The following is a 20,002-nucleotide window of genomic DNA, read 5'->3' as shown; positions in this document are numbered from 1 at the left end:
CATTCTAAAAGAATATTTCATATGACTGATGAAATGAATGGCAGGTTAAATAAAATAAAAGGCAAGCGAGATAACAATTTGAATACTCGGGAACCGTTGAATATAGTGTGTGTTTTGGGCACCTTGAAAAAAGTTGAATTATTGTAATAATGTTCAAAAAATACTTTTCAATAATCTTTCAAGGATTTTTTGTTTTGTACATCATATTGTTATTATTATTATTATTATTATTATTATTATTATTATTATTATTATTATTATTATTATTATTAATAATAATAATAATAATAATAATAATGATTGAAATATGTTTATTGGAAGCAAACAGCAATACAGCCACAAGTGCCCCAAAGAAAAAATGTTTTTACAAGTATAGGGCGCATGCAAGTAGAATTAACAACATACAATTGATTATACAAAAATAGATAAAATGTATAAAATATTAGTTCAGAAAAATAACATAAAAACATGCAGTATCTGTTAAAAACTGGGAAATACAAAAATAACAATAGTAAAAAAAGCATAATTAACATGCATATAAAAAAGGTATACCATATAGGATAAGTATACAGTATAAAATTCAAATATAGATTATTATTTACCATGTAGTTGTAACAGTTTGCAAAATATTGAAAGAAAAGAAAGTTCAAAAAGACACCATGTAGCTGCTATTACAAATTGAAAATAAATATTTCTAAATTAAACACATCAAGTAATGCACTGATTCATAAGGCTAGTAATAATGACGAAGATAAACTAAGCGTAAAAATATTACATATGACACAAATAAAAAAAATCCATGACCGAGTTTTTAATAAAAGTGCAGTATACTTAGTAAAAAAGGAATTAAGCATAGAAGAAAAGATGATATGAAAATAATAGACGAGAGAATAATAAAAAAAACTAACAAAATATAAAAGGATCTTTCAAATGGCGCCTTACAAACTTTACAAAATGACCTCCAGAAATATAATAAAAATAAGAAACAAACATGTGCATCTGTTCAGAATTGCAAAGGATTTTACAATTTGATTAAAAAAATACAATATATATAAAACAAATCCATACAGTATTTAGTGAAAATACAAAACAAAATTAAGACAATCAGTTGCAAGCCTAAAAATACTTAGATATTTCATACTTTGTTTAAAAAATTAAAAAATAATTCACGCACCTTCTTGAAACTCTTATGAAACAAATCAAGAACCGGATAAAAGTTATTAGCTGTTTCTATACTTTTTTTATATTGGAGACCTAATTGATATTTACTAATAAACGAAATAAATTTCCTAATGTTTCTGTGAGGAATTTTTAAAGAGAAAAAGTTCTCCAGAACAAAATCCCCATGCATAATGAAAAAATTTTTACATGAAAAAATTTCAAGTCAAAGAGCCAACGCCTGTCAGACAGAAGTGTAAGATTAAGATCCACCCTTACGTCTGACAAGCTCGCTTCTCCTATTTCTTTAACTTTCATTTTAACCAAGCTAGGAATGAATTTTGAACTGATTCAATCGAAGAACTAAAATATTTTGCTTCATTATTCCACATTACCGTACAATATTCAAGATGAGATCTAACATTGCACGCATAGAGAATTTTGCAGGTGTTAAGATTAGTAAAGTTTCAACATAACCATTTGAGCATTGTTAAATTCCTCCTAATTTTGGAGATTACAAGCTGAATATTTTTCTGAAAAAGCAATTTTTCATCTAATATTACTCCTAAATCTCTAACATGCTTAACGAATTGGATATGTTGATTTCCTATCCTGTATTTGTAGATGGAAAGGTTAGCTTTTCTCGAAAATGTTATTCCTTGCGTTTTATTAAAGTTCAGGGGTAGGGAATTCTCTGCGGGCCATTTCACTATGATATCTATATTTTTTGCAAAGTATCTTGATTTTGTTTGGACTTACTTTGACTGAAAATTTTAATATCATCAGAATATAACAGATATTTACAAGTTAAATCAACACAAATGTCATTAATATACAGCAAAAACAATAGAGGACCAAGATTAGAGCCTTGGGGTACTCCGGAGGTATTACTATGAATAGCAGACAGTTTCCCTTTATATTTTACCACAAATTTTCTTTCATTTAAATATGAAGTCAACCAATCAATAACACAGGCAAATTATATCTTTTCAATTTGTTTATCAATAAGTGATGTGGTAATTTATCAAATGCCTTAGCAAAGTCCAAGTAAACAGCGTCAACTTCACCACCAGCCCAAATAACTGGAAGCGTATAATGCATAAGACTTGCTAAATTAGTTATTACAGTTACCAACCATAAATCCATGTTGGTTTATATTAATTTCAATCTTTACTTTATTATAAACATATTTATAGATTATTTTCTCAAAAGATTTTTGGAATTACCTTCATTACAGAGATTGGTCGAAAATCATTAATAGACTTTCCATTAGTTTTAGGTATGGGTGTTATAGAAACCAATTTCCATACAACAGGATAATTACAAGTAAATAAACTCCAATTAAACAAAGAAGACAATATTGGTGCAATTGTTTGACCTATTCCCTTAATAATGAAAGCTGGAATTCTGTCTATCCCACTTGACAATTTAATCTTTAAAGTTCTGATAGCTTCAATCCATGTTGAGTAGTAATTTCTGGGGGTTTAAATTGACCAAATTCTTCAAATGAACATTGATTTTTAGTAGCACTAACCGAGAAAGTTTGAAAGACCGATGAAAAATAGTTGGCAAACTTTTCAGCCAACATACTGTCATCAGTCAACAAAACATCATTGTCAATAATACCAGATATTACCTTATTTTTTGAACCACTTATATATTTCCAAAATTTTTAGGGGCAATTGTAAAATCATTTTCTATTTTACTAAAATGAATTTGCCTGTCCACATTTAATTGAATTTTGAAAGCTCTTCTACAATTAGAAAAGACTACATAATCATTTTCACATTGAGAAGTTTTGTACTTTTTATGAGCATGACTTTTTCTTTCCATAAAGAAATAAATTTTTTGAACACCATAAGGGAAATTTAGATTTTTTAGGCCTAAATTTAGGAATATTACACTCCATCGCAGATTTAATAACTTCCTCTAGTTTGCAAGCTACTAAATTGAGATATATTACCTAACAATATATTACACCAATCAGCATTAGCAATTTGAAGATACAAGGATAAATAGTCACCTTTAGCATATAAAAATCTTTCAGTGGACTCATATATTTTACAAACACTGGATAAAAATACTTTAGTTACAATTGAATAATGGTGTACATCAGGAACCACCATATACTCATCATGCCTTTCCGACACTATATATTCGTTAGTTAAAACTAAGTATAAATCCGATACTGCTGGTTCAACACTTAGATTCGTATTATCCAAAAAAGTTGACAATAACTGAAACCTGACTTTAGAGTAATAGTGTATTCCTGGTAAAGGCTCTTTATTTAACCAATCTATTTTAGATATATTAAAATCTTCAAAAATTAATACATCATTTTTAACAGGTTAAGTTTACTAGAGATACAATTTAGATGGTTCTCAAATACTTCAAGAGGAAATGTTGGACGAAAATATACACAAGAGATTAGAAGATCTTTAGTTGACTTACACCTCTGTCTGCTCTGAAACAAGTATAAGTATCTGAGAAATAATTTCGATCATCATGAATTTCAGATAACCAAGTTTCGGTTGTGGCCACAATATCATAGTCACAACTAGAAATTGAGGAGAACTCGTTACTTTTAGTACGCAACCCACGAACATTCTGGTACAAAATTTTAAGACTCTCCATGCTTAGCATGAGAATCAGTGTCCCCAGGAAGTTCATCCTGATTCCGTAATTTTCCAGCGAAAGGACCAATTAAAAGACCTCCAGGCCACACCTCAGGATCACTTATAATAGAAAAGTCTTGTTCGTTTATCTCAACATGGAAGGAAGAGTAAGAATCATACTTTGTTTTCAATTTGGTACAAATCACTTCAGTTACATTAAGTTTATCTTTTCCAATACTCTCAACTTCTTTTACCTCAACTGAGGGATTGAACCTAGTTACAAATAATGCTTTTTTTCTTAAATTAGTAACCAAATTGGAATTATTTGATCCACTACCTATTTTTAGTTTCCTCTGTTCCTTTCTTAAATTTGATTTATCTTGTACAGTTTTAGTTGATTCACTTTATATACGTTTTTTATTTCTTACAATTACCTGAGTCCAAGTTTGAGAGGACTGAGGGAGACCTTTATCCTTGTTACCTTCATTACTTATTGCTAATGCAGGAAATTGATTTTTATCACATACATCTAATGCAAATTCATCATTCGTTTTAGATAAAATTGTTTCACTTCCAACTTGTTTCTTTACTATTAACTTCTTTAGTTCAAAGTTCTCTTTTTTCAAAAGATCAAGTTCCTCCTTTATTATGCCAAATTCATGTTGTAATTCTAGTCTTATTCTGTTCAAACAACTTAGATATGGATTCAAGATCAGTAAATGATCCTTTACATCTAGAACACAAATAATTTTCTTTCGTTTGCACATTTGCTAAATCATCAGTTGATTTACAAAGAGTTGAACCTCCGGCCACCTCAGGAGAACGATCTTGGCCAGTTTCCAATTTCAAAACACAAATATTACACTTGTAATCATTTGTATGAACATTGTTTCCATCATTATATTGTTCAAAACAAGATAAATGACTTTTGTTCGAACATAAAATACATCTTACTGTCTTCTGCCTACCATACACAGCTAAATCACATAATGGACAATTATTCAAAGAAGATGCCATCAAACAAAAACATAAATACTAAAAAAGCAAAGAAAAAATTCACACTCCCTGGCATAGTGGAGACAAATTAATGAAATCAAAAAAGACGCTTCTCGACCTGCTAGAGGATCTAAAAGGAAATGAAGACCTCACGACCCTTCAATTGTTAGCTGGAGTTGGAAAAGAAAGGAAAGATGTAGGGTTACCTTTTTAGCCACCGAGAGCCCTACTGCAGCACAAACACTGTAGCACGACTAAACGACATAACCACTGTGAATGGCTGACTAACTGCTCACGGTGTTCCCAGCCCCAATCGGCCAAAGTTAAAAGAGAAAAAATCTCATTGGCTCTCTAGGAGGAAGGGACAGTCGCTCAAGATGGTAATTGCCAGAAACGAAGGAAATGAGGAAATCCTACAATAATAGGGCGACCATGGGCCAAAGACCGAGAAGCGATAATACTAATATTAATACTACTACTACTACTACTACTACTACTACTACTAATAATAATAATAATAATAATAATAATAAGATAATGCATTATCTCTGTTAAAACCGGTTTCAGCTTAATAATCTAATGGCCATCTCTGGCAAGTGCAAATTGTTTGAGAGTTCTCCAAAGAACTTTCTGACAATGCGACAGGTGTCTAGTATTACTGATTTTTGTAGATTTGTTAGGAGATGTTTTGCGTTTATTTGTTCAAGTTGTGTCACAATACTTTTAGGAATAATTGCTGTGGTTGAGATAATGATTGGTCTTACTGTAACTTTCTAACATTTCCATAACTGTTTGATTTCGTCAGCCAGATCTTTATATTTACTTATTTTCGTACTGAATATTGTATGTATGAATGTTATGAGTCAGTGGTATTACTATATCTATGAGGGTTACTTCTTAGTCCATTTTATCGATAATAGTGACGTCGGCTCTGTTTGCAGATACCGTTACATCTGTTCTGATTTCTCGATCCCAGTAGAGTTTGTATTTATCATTTTCAAATCCTGGACTTGGTTGGTATTTGTAGTATGGCCTGGTATCGGTGATTAGTTCCATGTTGTGTGCCAAAAAGTCATTCTAAATAGTCTGTGGGAGCCATTATACGGCATGAGCCTGTGATGTGTTCAATTGTTTCTGGTGTGTTCCCGCACTTTCTGCATATTTCGTCCGGTTCAATATGAATTTATAGTAGTTTCGGATTGGTATCACTTGGTCCTGTATGGCCATCATCAGTGACGTATTTAGGATTTTGTTTCGGGGGGGCTATGCACAACATGTGAATAAGCACTGATATTTTTCCTTTTGGGTGCCGACAAATATTAATGAAGTTTTGCATATGACAAATATATTTTGGGGCGCTTGAACCCGATTGCCACCCCTAAATTCGCCACTGGCCATCATATATGCTACTGTTTCAGAAAAGAGTTCAGATTTTTTGATCAAGGCAGTTGAATGTCTTTTATCTGTGTTACTGTCTGTGTTACTGTGTTAAATGTTCCGTGGAGTTCTTTTCAGTTCAGAAGACAATTTGAACTATGGTGTATTGAGGACTTATCTCAAAATTGCTTCTCTAAGAACTTCACTGTTGTATTCCTGTTGTAATGTTCTTCAATAAGGCTAAATCATTTAGAAGAGAATCGAATTACTTTCTATGAGAACGTAAATAGTAAGATCATTTGTAATAAAAGTGCATCAATTACTCTCTTTAAATAAATAATCGGCTAGGTTGTTTTTCAGCTTTTAATTGGTACATTAATTTGTACATCTTATCAGCGAAACTTTTGGTCGGCCAATAAAAGTACGTAACAAAACTGTATTGACTAATACATGCCTGCATAAACGCTTGTGTATGTAAATTTGATGGTGTATTTATTCTGTCATTTGTTAATGTGCGTAATTTTTGTTGTGCATAGTAAAATCTTGGCAACCTCTGTACCTTGATTACCCGCTTAATTTGGCGATTTTCTTTTGAGATACTCATATATGATGGAGTATAAACGTATTCACTTAACTTTTTTTTTTAATTAACATTGGCCAATTTACGTACTGTACTTTCGCTAGGTTGATCAAGAACCTTCAATGTTGAAGAGTTTGAATTACACCATGTTTCCATAAACTCAAAAGTTCTCCTTTTATTCCTCCAAATTATTATGGATTGTAAGATTGTTTTAACAATTATATTGAACGTCAAATTTTCGTCGACAGCTATCAGTATAGTTAAGACGTAGGAAAAGTATTTAGTACAGATAAAATGTATGGAAATTAAATGTTTACACTCATAAATAAAAACATCTAGCTGATCCACAGAATACACATCTTAGATCTTTCTTCTTCTTTAGTAGTTGCTAACGACTATGAAGGTGTCAGTAAGATTATTCCAACTTTGTCCGAAGTACATGTCCAAACTAATTTTTGATTCCCTCGTTCGAATAACAGAGTATGACATACTTATTTGAGAACTGAGCGAGTACGTACTTAATACGTATTTTTTTTCCCTTCCTTTTTATTTTTGCAGCACTGCCTTCTTGTGCTTTTTCAATTTTGATGTGTGTAACTGGTCCTTATTGTCTCGTTTTACTCTTTTTAGATACAACAATAAGTGCCCCATCTTCACCGAGTAATCTAAGCACGAGTACTGTAACATTGGTTGGGTCCAATTCAGATGAAAATAAGCAAGAGACTGATCAACAGCCACAGCAACAGCAGCAGCAGCCGCCAAAGCAAGAAGAGAAACCCCAAAAAGAGGACCAAGATAGTGAGGCAGCTAAACAAAAGCCTCAAGTAACTGTTATTAGGCCGATGCAGGTAAGATAAAGCACCTTATACACAAACAAAAAGGTGTTGTACAATTTATGACTGAAACTACTTTTCTCCTTGATAACGTATCCGTGTCTACAAGCGAAATGTACCATTGCGCATTCAGCTATCTCAAGCTGAATGTGCAAGTTTAAAGTAAGGTCTTCCTCGGACACTTCTGATCATAGAAACCTAGACGGAAAAAAATAAGTTTAAAAAAAAACTTAGATTCTTACATCCCTTAAATCTGTGCTGACAGGGAAATATATTCCCCGTCCATTCTGCTACAGAGTAACATGACCATTTGGAAAAGAAATATTGGCTATCTGGACGTTTCCGTCAAGTAAATATGTAATTACCATATACAAAAAGGTTATAAAATATGACAAAAAAGAAAGAAATCAAAATCAGTCTTACGGGGTGATACAGAATTCATATTTCTACGGGCTGTAGATCATCAAGGTAACAATATACACAGATGGACAACTTCTAGAGTGAAGTCTTCTCTGGTAGTGGTTAGTATAACAGAGTTGGGTGGAGAACTTCATTTTAGCCTAGATTCAAATCTTGTCTACCAATTTTTAATTTTTTTAAAACAAAGAATCTGCATTCTATTGCAAAAAGTATGAATGTAAGAAAGTTTCCAATATGTCACAACTATAAAATATAATACATTACATCATATATATATATATTTAACCAAATCATAATTTCTTCTCCTTTTGTCTCTAATGCATATTCTTGAGCCGAAAATAACATAAAATGTTCATCTCGTTCTTCAACACTTCGCGCAAAGGAAATCATTATGTAAGAACATAAACGTTCACTAAATTGTGTCCATAGTTTCAACTGCAACAAATGAGAATAATCTGGTTGGCCTGTAGAAAACATATACTCTGATTCAAAAGGCAAGAACAAATTTACTTTGTAAAAAATATTCCAAATAAAATAGTTTCTAAAGTAATATAACAGGTTTATTCATCACTCAAATTTACATCATAATTTACAATAAAAATACAATACATATAAAAAAACTGTTATAATGAAAATTTAAAATGAAACAGTAAATATCTATTCTTCGGTACTTTGTTCCCATAATGTTCGGCAGGTAGTACTAAATCTTCTGCTTTCAAAGGATCCAACCTGTCATGTTATGTCTTGACGTATGGTACAGCATTCATGCCGTAATTTTTCATATAAACTTATGGACTGTGAGCTGTCTCTCCATACTCCTTGCTCGGTTGCTACATAAATTGATGCTCCAATGATGTCTGTTTTTACTCCTAACCTCCCTTTTCCGCAATTACAGAAGAAAGACTTCTTCTAACTCTTTACTAGTGGGTATCGTTCCCATTATAGCCGACACGTTCCCACGTTGAATGGCTATGCTTATGCGTTGAATCAGGAAACTTTTTGCTCGATTATCTCCTAATTTAATTGATAGACGGTGGCCGATTTCTTTTATAAATTTGAGGCCTCCTTCTTCCCAAGAACCGCTAGACTCAATTGCTATTGCTACAAAGCAATAGTTATCGACTAGATTGCTATATTTATTCCTTTTTTCTTTTGCTCTTCGAGCAGCTGCGAGTCCACCTTGTACTGAGGCATATTGTAGGTTGGAGGGGGCATAGGTGTCTGAACATGTGAAGTCCCAAATCAATGCCTTTCCTTTCTTCCAAGGTACTAATGTCATACCATCGGGTCTTTTTCCGTCAGATCGGCTACATTCAGTCGGTTCCCTCACTGCTGGGACTCCTGCTGATATTAATGCTCTTAATAATATATGATTTACACTTGAATGACGTGGGTGTCTGCCTGCGCTGCTTTTGCATGACAAACTGTGTAATCCTTTTTTATCTACAAAGGTGTTACAAATGGGGCAGTGATGTGGTTCACATATATCTGCTCCCAACCGTAGTGCAACTGATACTCGGAAGCTCCCATTGGATAGGTGTAGGCCCAGAGATGGTGATGGTAGAGCTTGAAGCCATGCTCCGTTTTCTGAGGACATGACCGCTAAAAGTCTGGCTTTATCTTCAATGTTATTTGTAGTCTGCAATAAAGAAGCTGCCTGGCAATTAACAATGGGCTCGTCCCAAGCCGACTGATTGTTACGATTTTCGAGAGCCGGAGGGTCTAACCCAAATAAATTTGTCCATTTAGCTATGCAGTCCATCACATCTGGATTGGTGATTTCGTCGTTATCCCATTGAAGAAGAGAACTAACTATTTGACTTGCACCGTAGAAAGACGCTAAAAAAGACGGAATAGCCATATTTGTGGCGCCACGGATTCCAAGGCCTCCATTTTTGATTGGTAAAGAAGCTTGTATCCAAGAGTTGTTATTAAGAGAACAATTGAGGATGGATTCCAGACCAGTTTTAAGGGTATCGTCATACTTTTCCAATAGAGCATCTTCCTTCCAAGATGGAGAGCATCGGAGGAAATAAAATAATCTCGGCATTCCAAATGAAGCCCTTAACAGGTAAAAAGCAGAATGGGCTGAAAGCTTGGAAAGTCGTGACAAAAAAATTCTAGTTTTGAGGTTTTGTCTAGTAACATTTTGCTCCGTGCCTCTGTTGAGATAGCTGAATCTAAAAGCTCTGCATTACTTGGTGTAAGGAGCTGAATACCAGGTGCTGATTTATTAAAGATATCATAGAGGTTCTTAATTTGTTCTTCTGTAGCACCGAGGAATCCTACCTCGCATTTGGAGCAATTTAGCGATAAGCCAATTGATGATGCATGTGTACGAATGTTGTCTAATGTTTGTAGTATTACGTCTGTATTTCCAGCTATTGTTCCATCATCCAAATACCAGACATTCAGCTCTGCGTTTAAATTATTAACAATTGGTTGGAGAGTCATAGCAAACAGTGCTGGACCTAACGGATCACCTTGTTGAACACCACGCTGTGATAGAATAGTGTTATCTCCTATATATAGGTTGCTTGGTTGAGAGTAGCATTGAGAGATGTACGAAAAATATACTGGAAAATTCTTTTTAATAGATAGCAACATGGAATCTCGATTTAATTCATTGAATGCATTTCTGAAATCATTTTTAAAAATGCTTTCACTTGGGTGTCCGAAGTAGAATAATATGTGCGGGCTGCATGTACTGCTGCTTTCGCCCGAAATGGGACACAGACTCCTAGTTGGTGTGGATATAGTATGTTGATTAGTGATTCGCTCATCTTGTAGCAGATTATTTTGGCCGACAATCGTCTTCAAATATTGCCCACGGCTATTGGCCGAATGCCTCCGCTTTTTTTTCTTAAGGGCAAGTAACGACGCACCGAAGAATATCGGTCTCAATGTTGTAGGTACATTTCCCGATATAATGAGGTGTAACAGTTCTCTGATAACATTGATAAGCTGATCTCTAGATTCATAATCGTGTGATAGAACTAAATCTTTTAGAATTGAAGCTCTGAGGCTATCCATTCCACCAGCGGATCCAGAAGGAAAAGATTTAATTGCTTTCAATAATTCAGTTGATGATACTTTAGCTGCTGATGCTGATGCCTCTGGAGGTTCAGGGATGGCTAATAAATGTGAGTGAGCTGGATGTTTTGCTCTGAGTGCTTCTAACAATGAACTATCAGGAGTTGCTATCAAGTCTTCGGAGGTTAATAGTCTTACTGCTCCTCTAACATCACCATGCGATAGTTTATTTTCAATGTTCTTGCTGTGGATTGATGTGGATTTTGACAAATCACGAACTTTGTATAATTTAATGAATTCGGCTGACAAAGCTTCTCAATGATTTTCCGACCAGTTTCGCAGTCTTTGCTTCACCCATGTGGTGAGGTTGGTAACTTTTTCGGCACATGGAGGAATACAGAGAACCACATAAGGGAAGATTAAAAGATCTAGTCAAGCATCAATACTATTAGTATTCGTGACCTTTTGTAGAACTTCACTTAAGGAGTGAGCCATAGCTGGCTGGCGCCTCGGGGAACTCGTCGGAGTGTAGGAATGTGCGACTTTAAAAAAATTAACAGTTCGCCTATTTTAGCTGTTGAATCCGTTGAATTTTCATCAATCGCTTCATGTGTTAATATATTTGAAATATAGGTAATGGCACTTTTCGCATTGGAAGAAGATAGATTTTTCTTGAGTGATTCGCGGTGGCATCTACTAGTATGTATGGCTAGACCTCGTTGGCTTAGAAAACACTTATGGCAATATGAACATTGCGCTTCATCTGGCTTGCTAGATGTGTCCAAATTCGGACCTGGATCTTCCTTCTGAAAAGAGGCATCCGCATCTTGAATCTTCGTTGCATATTGAACCTCCTCTCCCACTTCTGTTTTATTGGTAACTTTTCTTTCTGTCATTATTGGACATAATTGTGCATATTATATCAATTTAATTTAAAATAGATTAAAACGAGCTGATTTGATTCAAGTAATAACGAATGATACTGTCAGTTTCATTGTTGTAGTCAACTGAAATAATGCTTGAGAATATGTTTTTACTTAACTACTCAACCACTGGACCGAATTTAATACGGATTTCACATCTCTCACTTGTCGATCATCACTAACACCAACACTGCACCTAGACGCGTCAAAAAGCCAATATTCCCTTATTTCTAGAAGGGTTCTTGCAGAGAGACGTTATTCAACCCTCACTAATTTACAACAATACAACAATACAACATTGTATTTTATTTTTATTGTAAATTATGATGTAAATTTGAGTGATGAATTATACACCTAATTTTTATATCAATAAATAACTTACGCACCAATAAAAAAAACAGGTTTATCGTATCGAAATAATTGAATTATAGACACCAAAGAACATCATAATGAATTAAAGAAAATAATCATAAAAGAATCAGGCAAGGAAGAGAAAGTAAGGGGAAAAATCACTAATATAAATTATGTTTACTACTTTACATCAAGTGGTTAGCGTACCAAGTTGCCACGCAGCAGATGAGGGTTTAAGCCTTATACTTTTTACTATTTTCTTACGTTTGGTTTTGCTGTTCGATTAAAATATTGTTGAAGAACAGTTGAAAACTTCATACGCATCGAGATACTGTCAACTATTAATATCAAGAAAATAGTGCTTAGAGAGAGGCAAAGCACCGAAGAAAAAAATAAGAAAATATGAAAATCTAAAGTCCAAAATAAGATAATAAATGAAAATGGTAGTATGTTCTTTCTAGAAGATAAACTAGTAGGTTTGCACAGCATAATATGAAAAATGAATGAAAATATAAGCATGTACCTTCGAGAAGATATACTAGTAGGTTTAGTGACCTACAAATTATTTCAGTGAAAGCTGAAATTAGTAAATTTAAAGGAAATTTCTAGTTTGATGTCTCATGATTGTACTCTTTAGGCTAAGGAAGACGGATGATTAATGTAAATGAATGATTATTAATAATTCGTGCATCAAGAATGTGGAAGGAAACGTGAAAATCCTGAGAAAATCCACGGACACGATGTTGACTCCTGTGGTTGGAGATCGAATCAGAAACCCCTTGCACCAGAGGTATGTGATCTGTCATTGAATCATTGTGCCTTCTTTACGATTAACGATTATCGTTGTACATACAGGATGAATCTGTAAATTTTACCAGTGCCTATAAACCAAAACGACTGGAGATAATAGAATGAAACAAAAACTGATATAGGAAAATGTCAGGGACTTATTCGAGTGGAACATTTTTGCTTGTCTCTCAGAATCCTTAAAGAGGAGACCGTGGGGGGTTACTCGAAAATTTCATTATATTAATATTGATCATGTAGTGGCCATTTATTTCCCTACTAATGACTCCCATTGAGGAAAATACTGAAATATTAGGTGTTTCTTATCTAGATTTATGGAATTGAAATCGATGTTGTCTGTTACCTTATCACGAAAAAAATGCTAAATATTTGAAATTAATTTGAACATAGTTAGCACTTGGCTTGTGTTGGGTTTTTATCATGTCGCCTTCATTAAAGAAAGAGAAGAATAATCCTATATTTATACCAAAAGTAGAGTTCCTTACAACCCCATCATATTACGGAGTTGAAACTTGGTATACGAACTCCTTATTGAACGTAAGTGGATATACTTAGCGTTGTTCAAACTTGATTTTCTAACGAGGGAGAGCAGAAGAGAGACCAATAATAATAACGTGTTTCTCAATATATAAAAAAAAAAATACATCAACGTTGTCTAAATATTACGTGGAAACATTGAAATGTTAAAATGAAGTTTACAACATAGTTTGCGCTTTGTATGAGCTGGGAATTTATGTTTTAATTTTCTATTGAAGTAAGCTTTCTAAGGAAAACAAAGGGGGTCAAACATATTTTCAGATATCTTCCATAGACCTATTCTTCTGCGATGAACAGGCATTTCAGCTAGTCTATTTGTGTTGCCCTCTGTATGCGAATATATATTATACACAAAGAGAGGTAATTTTTTGAAGGTAGTTTGTGTGCATTAAATTACTATGTTGCATATTCGTGATATGTGATCTATTTTTCTTACAACCGTACAAGCATATTAGATGTCAATTAAATGTTATATGTGTTTGGAAGTCCATATTTGTGTTCGGTGGGAACTCTTTGAAAATGAAGATCATGTGGATGTAGAATGAGGGGAATTGAAATATAAATCTTAATTCACAACGTCGTAATTAAAAATTTGTTGAAATGTTTTGGTTGCATTAGGAAAATATTCTTTGACAAAACATTCTTTCTCACAATTTTACGTTTATTGTTTGCACTAATTTGTGTACCCTACCTTTATTGTATATCCTTTATATTTTGTATAGTTCACCAGACTGCTTTTCTGTTTTTTTGATGTTATGAATTTAAATGGCATTTTTAATGGCAGCATTGGTAGGTGGTTAATTTTCTTATTTGTTAGAATGTTCTCACTCAAATATTTCAAATTCAAAATTACAAATTGTTGAATGATTTTAGAATAAATGTTACTCGTTATTGAACAAACGAGATAAACACTCTCGCGCGAAGAATCAAACAGGATCTATGAGTTTGAAAGCTAAAACGCTAACCACTTATCCACGACAAACATTAAACATCTTCCGGTAAATAAATATAATATTATTCAAAAGTATGCGGAAACTCACAAGTCTCAATTGAAGTCAAGTTAGAGGAAAAATGGATGAAATTAGTCAGCTCTGAAAATAGCTGTTTAGGTTTGGTTAGGATATTATTCAAGGCTTTATTCAAGATTAATATCTTATGTACTCATTAGTTTATATGACGGCTCTTAATTTTCTTGATAAAGAATTAACCAAGCTGAAGACATCGACGTTCCTGTGTAACTTCTTTCTTCGCATCAAGAACTAACTCCCACAGATAATCATCTCTCCTTGGTGGATTATCAGGTCAATTTTCTTGTAGTGTTCTAGGAACTGCTGCCCATATATTTTCCATCGGATTCAAGTCAGGTACTTTAGTAACCTAGTCAACTAATTCAACACTGGATTTCTGTTCATTAGAATGCTGTTCAGCACTGCCGTTATATTTCTTTGGACCGATATATCATCTTCAAAAACTCCTTTTTGAGGATAGATTTGTGCATAGAGAGGAGCGTAAAGTCCGCTGGAATCAAATTAGTTGAATATGGGGTGTGTTCAAAAACTGTTGCACTTTTTTAGCCGAAAAATGACGCAGAAGAAAATACATAAGTTTTCTGGTGCGTCAGTGTTTTGCTAGAAAAAGGGCAATAGTTCTTGAGCATCCCCGTATTCGTCTGATTCCTCTCTCCCCTAAGCTCAAATCTGTCCTGAAAGGGGAGCATTTTGAAGATGTTGCATCGATTCAAGCGAATGTGATGGCAGTGATGAACGATGTTCCATTAGACGATTTTCCTAAGGTGTTCCAGAATCTTTATAACCGGTCCCGCGAGTGTGTGGCGCTGGAAGGGATCTGTAGAAAACTAACATGGTAATATTTTTTCTGCCATAGTTAAGTATATTATTTCGAGATAGTCCTGTACTTATTGAACGAACTGTGTATAGTGGCTCAGGGTAATATATAGATACTTTTGCAACAGGAGAACCAAAAGAGTCATTTGCTTTTCAGACCCATACTATTACTAGTAAAAGTGAGCCTGCAGAAAGTGTGGGGGAGCAGGAACCCGAGGATCAACCACCGGAAATTCCTTCTGATAGTAGGGCGGGATCTAGGTCGGCTTCCATCACTACGACTAATCTAACTTCAGCTGTTATACAGGTAAGTTTAGTACATATAGCATTTACTTCTTTGCAAATATATGATGTATCTGATAACGAAATGACATTAACATCCTACAGTTATGTTCTGAAAGCTAAAATAGACGGATCATAAATACAGCGAATGGTGATGGAAAAATTGGGATCTGAAGAAAGTGCTCTTGAACACACTATTGTCTTTCACACTCACATGACCTGAGTTCAAACCAGGAGCGTTTAGTAGCAAAAGGAAGTTTTACAAGGAATACTAATATTTAATCAATCTTGATTAACAGACTGAAAGGTAAGATAATAATAATAATAATAATAATAATAATAATAATAATAATAATAATAATAATAATAATAATAATAATAATAATTTGAATGCTGCGAACAGTTCTCAAGCGAAAGTACAGCACTTGCAAAAACAAGTATATAACCAATATAACAATAATAATAATAATAATAATAATAATAATAATAATAATAATAATAATAATAATAATAATAATAATAATAATAATAATAAAGTATAAGACAGTTATGAACTGGCTAAGAACCTTTTCAGAAAATTAAGACATACAAATTTGTTACATTCTAACTAATCTTAAAATCAGGATTTATTAAAAATTGCCAATGGTCTAAAATAAAACTTTCAATGCAATATAATTAAAAAGAAATTAGTTGAACTTCTTAAATTTCCACTCCCAACAAGTTAATATAAGGGTGTCCGGAATGGGGCTGACGGTTTTCAAAAGTGTGTGGCTCGAGTATGGCAAGAGACAGGGAAAAAAGAACATACATATTTTAAAAGTAAACTCAAAAGTTTTGTTCAGCAAATTTTCATACCTGTAAGACTATCAGTGATGGCGCTCTATTGCCTAAACGAAAATGGCGTTAGCACCCAAAAAGCTGCAATGCGTATGGTAGTTTGCAGAGACAAGACGTGTTGTTCAATTGCAATGAAACTTTCGCCGTATTTACCACAAGAATCCTCCATCACGCAACAGTATCCAGGCGTGAAAGAAACAGTTTCTATCGACGGGAAGTGTAGTGAAACTCACAATGGTGATTTGGTGCGCTTTAACACATAATTAAGTTATAGGCTCCTTTTTCCAAGAGAAATGTGAAGGAAATGTGTTCCTAAATATGCTTCAAAACTTTGCAACTATTGGATGGTGACCCACCACATTGGAGCCTACAAGTAAAGGACTATCTTCGTATTGAATTTCCTAGATGTTGGATAAACCGAAGTGAGCCAATTCCATGAACACTACACTTACCTGATTTAACCCTTCTGGGAACATGTGAAAGGTATTGTTTATTCTGGTGAAAAGATTCTTAACATGGATGATTTAAAGATTCATATTCGGAATGCGATTGACTGTCACACCTCAGGTGTTACAGAATACCTGGAGAGAGATTGAATTCAGAGTGGATATTGTCAGTCACGAAAGGAGCTCATGAGGAGTTATACTGAGTTACAGTAACATGTAAATAATACTCATAAAAACTTGCTGAGTTTTTCTTTAAAATACATGTTTTCTTTTTTCCGAGTTTCTCACCACATTAAAACCACACCCTTTTAAAACCATCAGCCCTATTCTGGACACCCTGATATTACTTTATTGTAAACTTGGTTAAAATACAATGGACATAAATATAAGAGTAATATTAAACTGATATATATAAGAGTGATATATAAACCAAAATATTGAAGAAAGAGGGAAAAACGTCTTTTACATATTTTAAAAAGTCTAAAAATGCGAATTACAAATTATAAACAAAAAAGGGATCAGCAATTGCGTACTGAAGAGCAAACTTCGATAAACAATTTGTTAAAAATTGAAAACAAACATATTTTCTCATATTTCCGTTTAATAACAGTGCAAGATAGAACCTTACTTTCATTAGGTACACTCCAAAATTGTTTAAATTGAAGTAGAGCCTTAGGCACAAGTTGCTGTTAAGTAAAACATTATTTGCCGCATTTTTTTTCTTTTCTGTACCTTAAGTTAAGAATTATTCGCTTTAATATTGGAGTAATCGTTTTCCTTTTTTTTTCTTACTTTACATTTCATATCTTGTGGTATACAATTTATTCTTAAACAGCATTATCCGTTTTTACTTTTGAGTGATGAATAAATTTGAATTTAAGATTAAATTTACACGTTTCATAGTCGCTACATGCCGAGAAAGATGTTCTTGGATGTCTTCTTGTCTGTTTTTCCGAAGTATGTACACCAATCTAGAGGTCATACCGTTCAACGTATACAGATCAAATTTTAAACTTTAAAAAAAAAAAGAAAAAATCTATAAGTTTCTCTAAGAAGTCTTTCTTCCTACTTTCCAAAGTAATAGTAATTTACTGGAGGTTCAAAATCAAATTTGCGATTTTCTCGAAAATAATTTTGTTATATTTCATAAATCGATATTCCATTAACAAACCTATATCGTGGTATAGGTCATTTCTCTAGAAAAACCTTGAGCGATAAGTTTCCTCTTGTAGTTAATTTCTTATTCGAGGATTTTCTATTTTTTTTTTTTAAAATGTTGATATTCCAGAAATAAATATTTTATTAACAATCCTATAATATGGCCTAGCAAGTTTTTTCTTTTCAAAAAATCCACAACGGGTAGTTTATTTTCGGAGAATGAGCTCTCGTGGAAGATTTTTCAAAAAACATTGTAGGTGATCTTTTATCATATTTCGTAAATATACGTACATTTTATTAATGAGAATATGTGGCGTAAGTGGTTTCTCATTAAAAGATCCACAAGAACTTAGAAGTGATTTTCCAGTTTTTTTTTCCCGAAAACGACGGCGATTTTGTTCAAATTTCATAAATAAATATTTTATTTATAACATTATATTGTGATGTAAGTGATATCTAAGGAAAATGTTTGCAAGAAGCAGCCTGCTCTTGTGCATTTTCTTCGTATTTTTTTCGGAAACGCCTGTTATTATTTGGTTCATAATTCATAAATAAATATTTCAGTAATATCTGCACCACTACTTTATTTAATGTAAAAAATGGAAGCGAGAAAGTTTCGTACAGTGTTCCGTGTGTTTTATTTAAGTTGTTGCTTTTCATGTTGCTCAATATTCTTCCAATTTTGTCACGCTCTCTTAGCGCTTTTCTTTTCCATCCGTTTAATATTCTCGTCGTCTTTTCGATGACTTCTGGTTGTTTTTCTTATACTTTTCTCGAGTCTACTCTTTTTCTTTATAAAGAATAATACCGTTCATGAAATATACAATATATATTTTTCATAAGGAGTTGTTCGGTAAACTACAAAACAAGCTTTAAATTATATTATATAAAAGGAGGAGTCTTCCAGAAAAACTTGTTTGGTCTTCTCTCTCTGTTTGTCATTTTGACCTATTTAGGATTTCTTATGTTATTGCTGTTGACCTAGTGTATGCTATAGATCAGAATTTGATTGATTTGAAGCTTTCATCTTAAAATCTGGAATTTTAATTTACTTTCTGTCTAACTGTACGAAATATTTGCGTAAATGTAGTTTCTTCTTTTCTTTTATATACTAATGTTCAGCACCTCCCAAAGTTTTTCCGAATCTTAGAGATAACACTTCATCTAGTATGCTTATAACCTCCATTACAAAAGTTGTTTTCAGAAGACACCTTAAAATATACAACTGCTTAAAATTTCTTTGCAGAGGAAGTTGTTACGTGGGACTGATTTCGTTTCTTCTGTTGCTCCTAGTACAATATTCAATGGCTCTGTTAGAACTAAATAGAGACCATAAGAAGGAAGGAGATATCGAACTGGGAAAGAAAGATGTTGAAAGATTTCAGTGGTATCTTCAGAATAACTTTGAATCAAAAAATCCGAAACATTGTATAAAAATGAACTAAACAACAAAATGTGTTCGTGGAACGTACATTTTAGGAATAGACCAGCATTCTACAAGAATTAAACATCATTTTGATTCCTGTTAGTATTGTGTTTATCTAGCAAGTACAGATATGTTAGAGAAAACTTTCCTTGTCTCATATTTCTTTACAAAGCTCAATTTTTTTATCTATGCGTGAAATTTGTCACCAGAAAATTCAATTAATTTTAGTAGTAGTCTGTTAGATATTAGAAGCAGATTTTCTTCCGTTCTGTAAGCTGAGATTGAGCTAACATGCAAAATACATGAAAAAATAAGAAACATTTGCTGAAACAAAAGTCAATATGTCAAATACAATTGAGCTATATGTAGTAAATGTTGA

The 20,002-nt window shown here is 33.2% G+C and overlaps 1 protein-coding gene across 1 annotated transcript in view; it reads left to right on the top strand.

The window, feature by feature from the left end:
- LOC145666671 (ras-specific guanine nucleotide-releasing factor 1-like) overlaps positions 1-20,002 on the top strand; it is a 997,934-nt gene that overhangs the window by 899,883 nt on the left and 78,049 nt on the right. The window contains exons 18-19 of the mRNA XM_081734144.1: positions 7,357-7,574; positions 15,632-15,781. Of these exons, the coding sequence (XP_081590270.1) occupies positions 7,357-7,574; positions 15,632-15,781 (368 nt within the window). The remainder of the gene's footprint in view (positions 1-7,356; positions 7,575-15,631; positions 15,782-20,002) is intronic.

Source organism: Thermobia domestica, chromosome 12 (genome assembly GCF_964235325.1).
Source record: "Thermobia domestica chromosome 12, izTheDome1.hap1.1, whole genome shotgun sequence".
In the NCBI taxonomy this organism is placed as follows: domain Eukaryota; kingdom Metazoa; phylum Arthropoda; class Insecta; order Zygentoma; family Lepismatidae; genus Thermobia; species Thermobia domestica.
The sequence above is the reverse complement of the archived record's forward strand: the minus strand, read 5'-3'. Positions and strand labels throughout refer to the sequence as shown.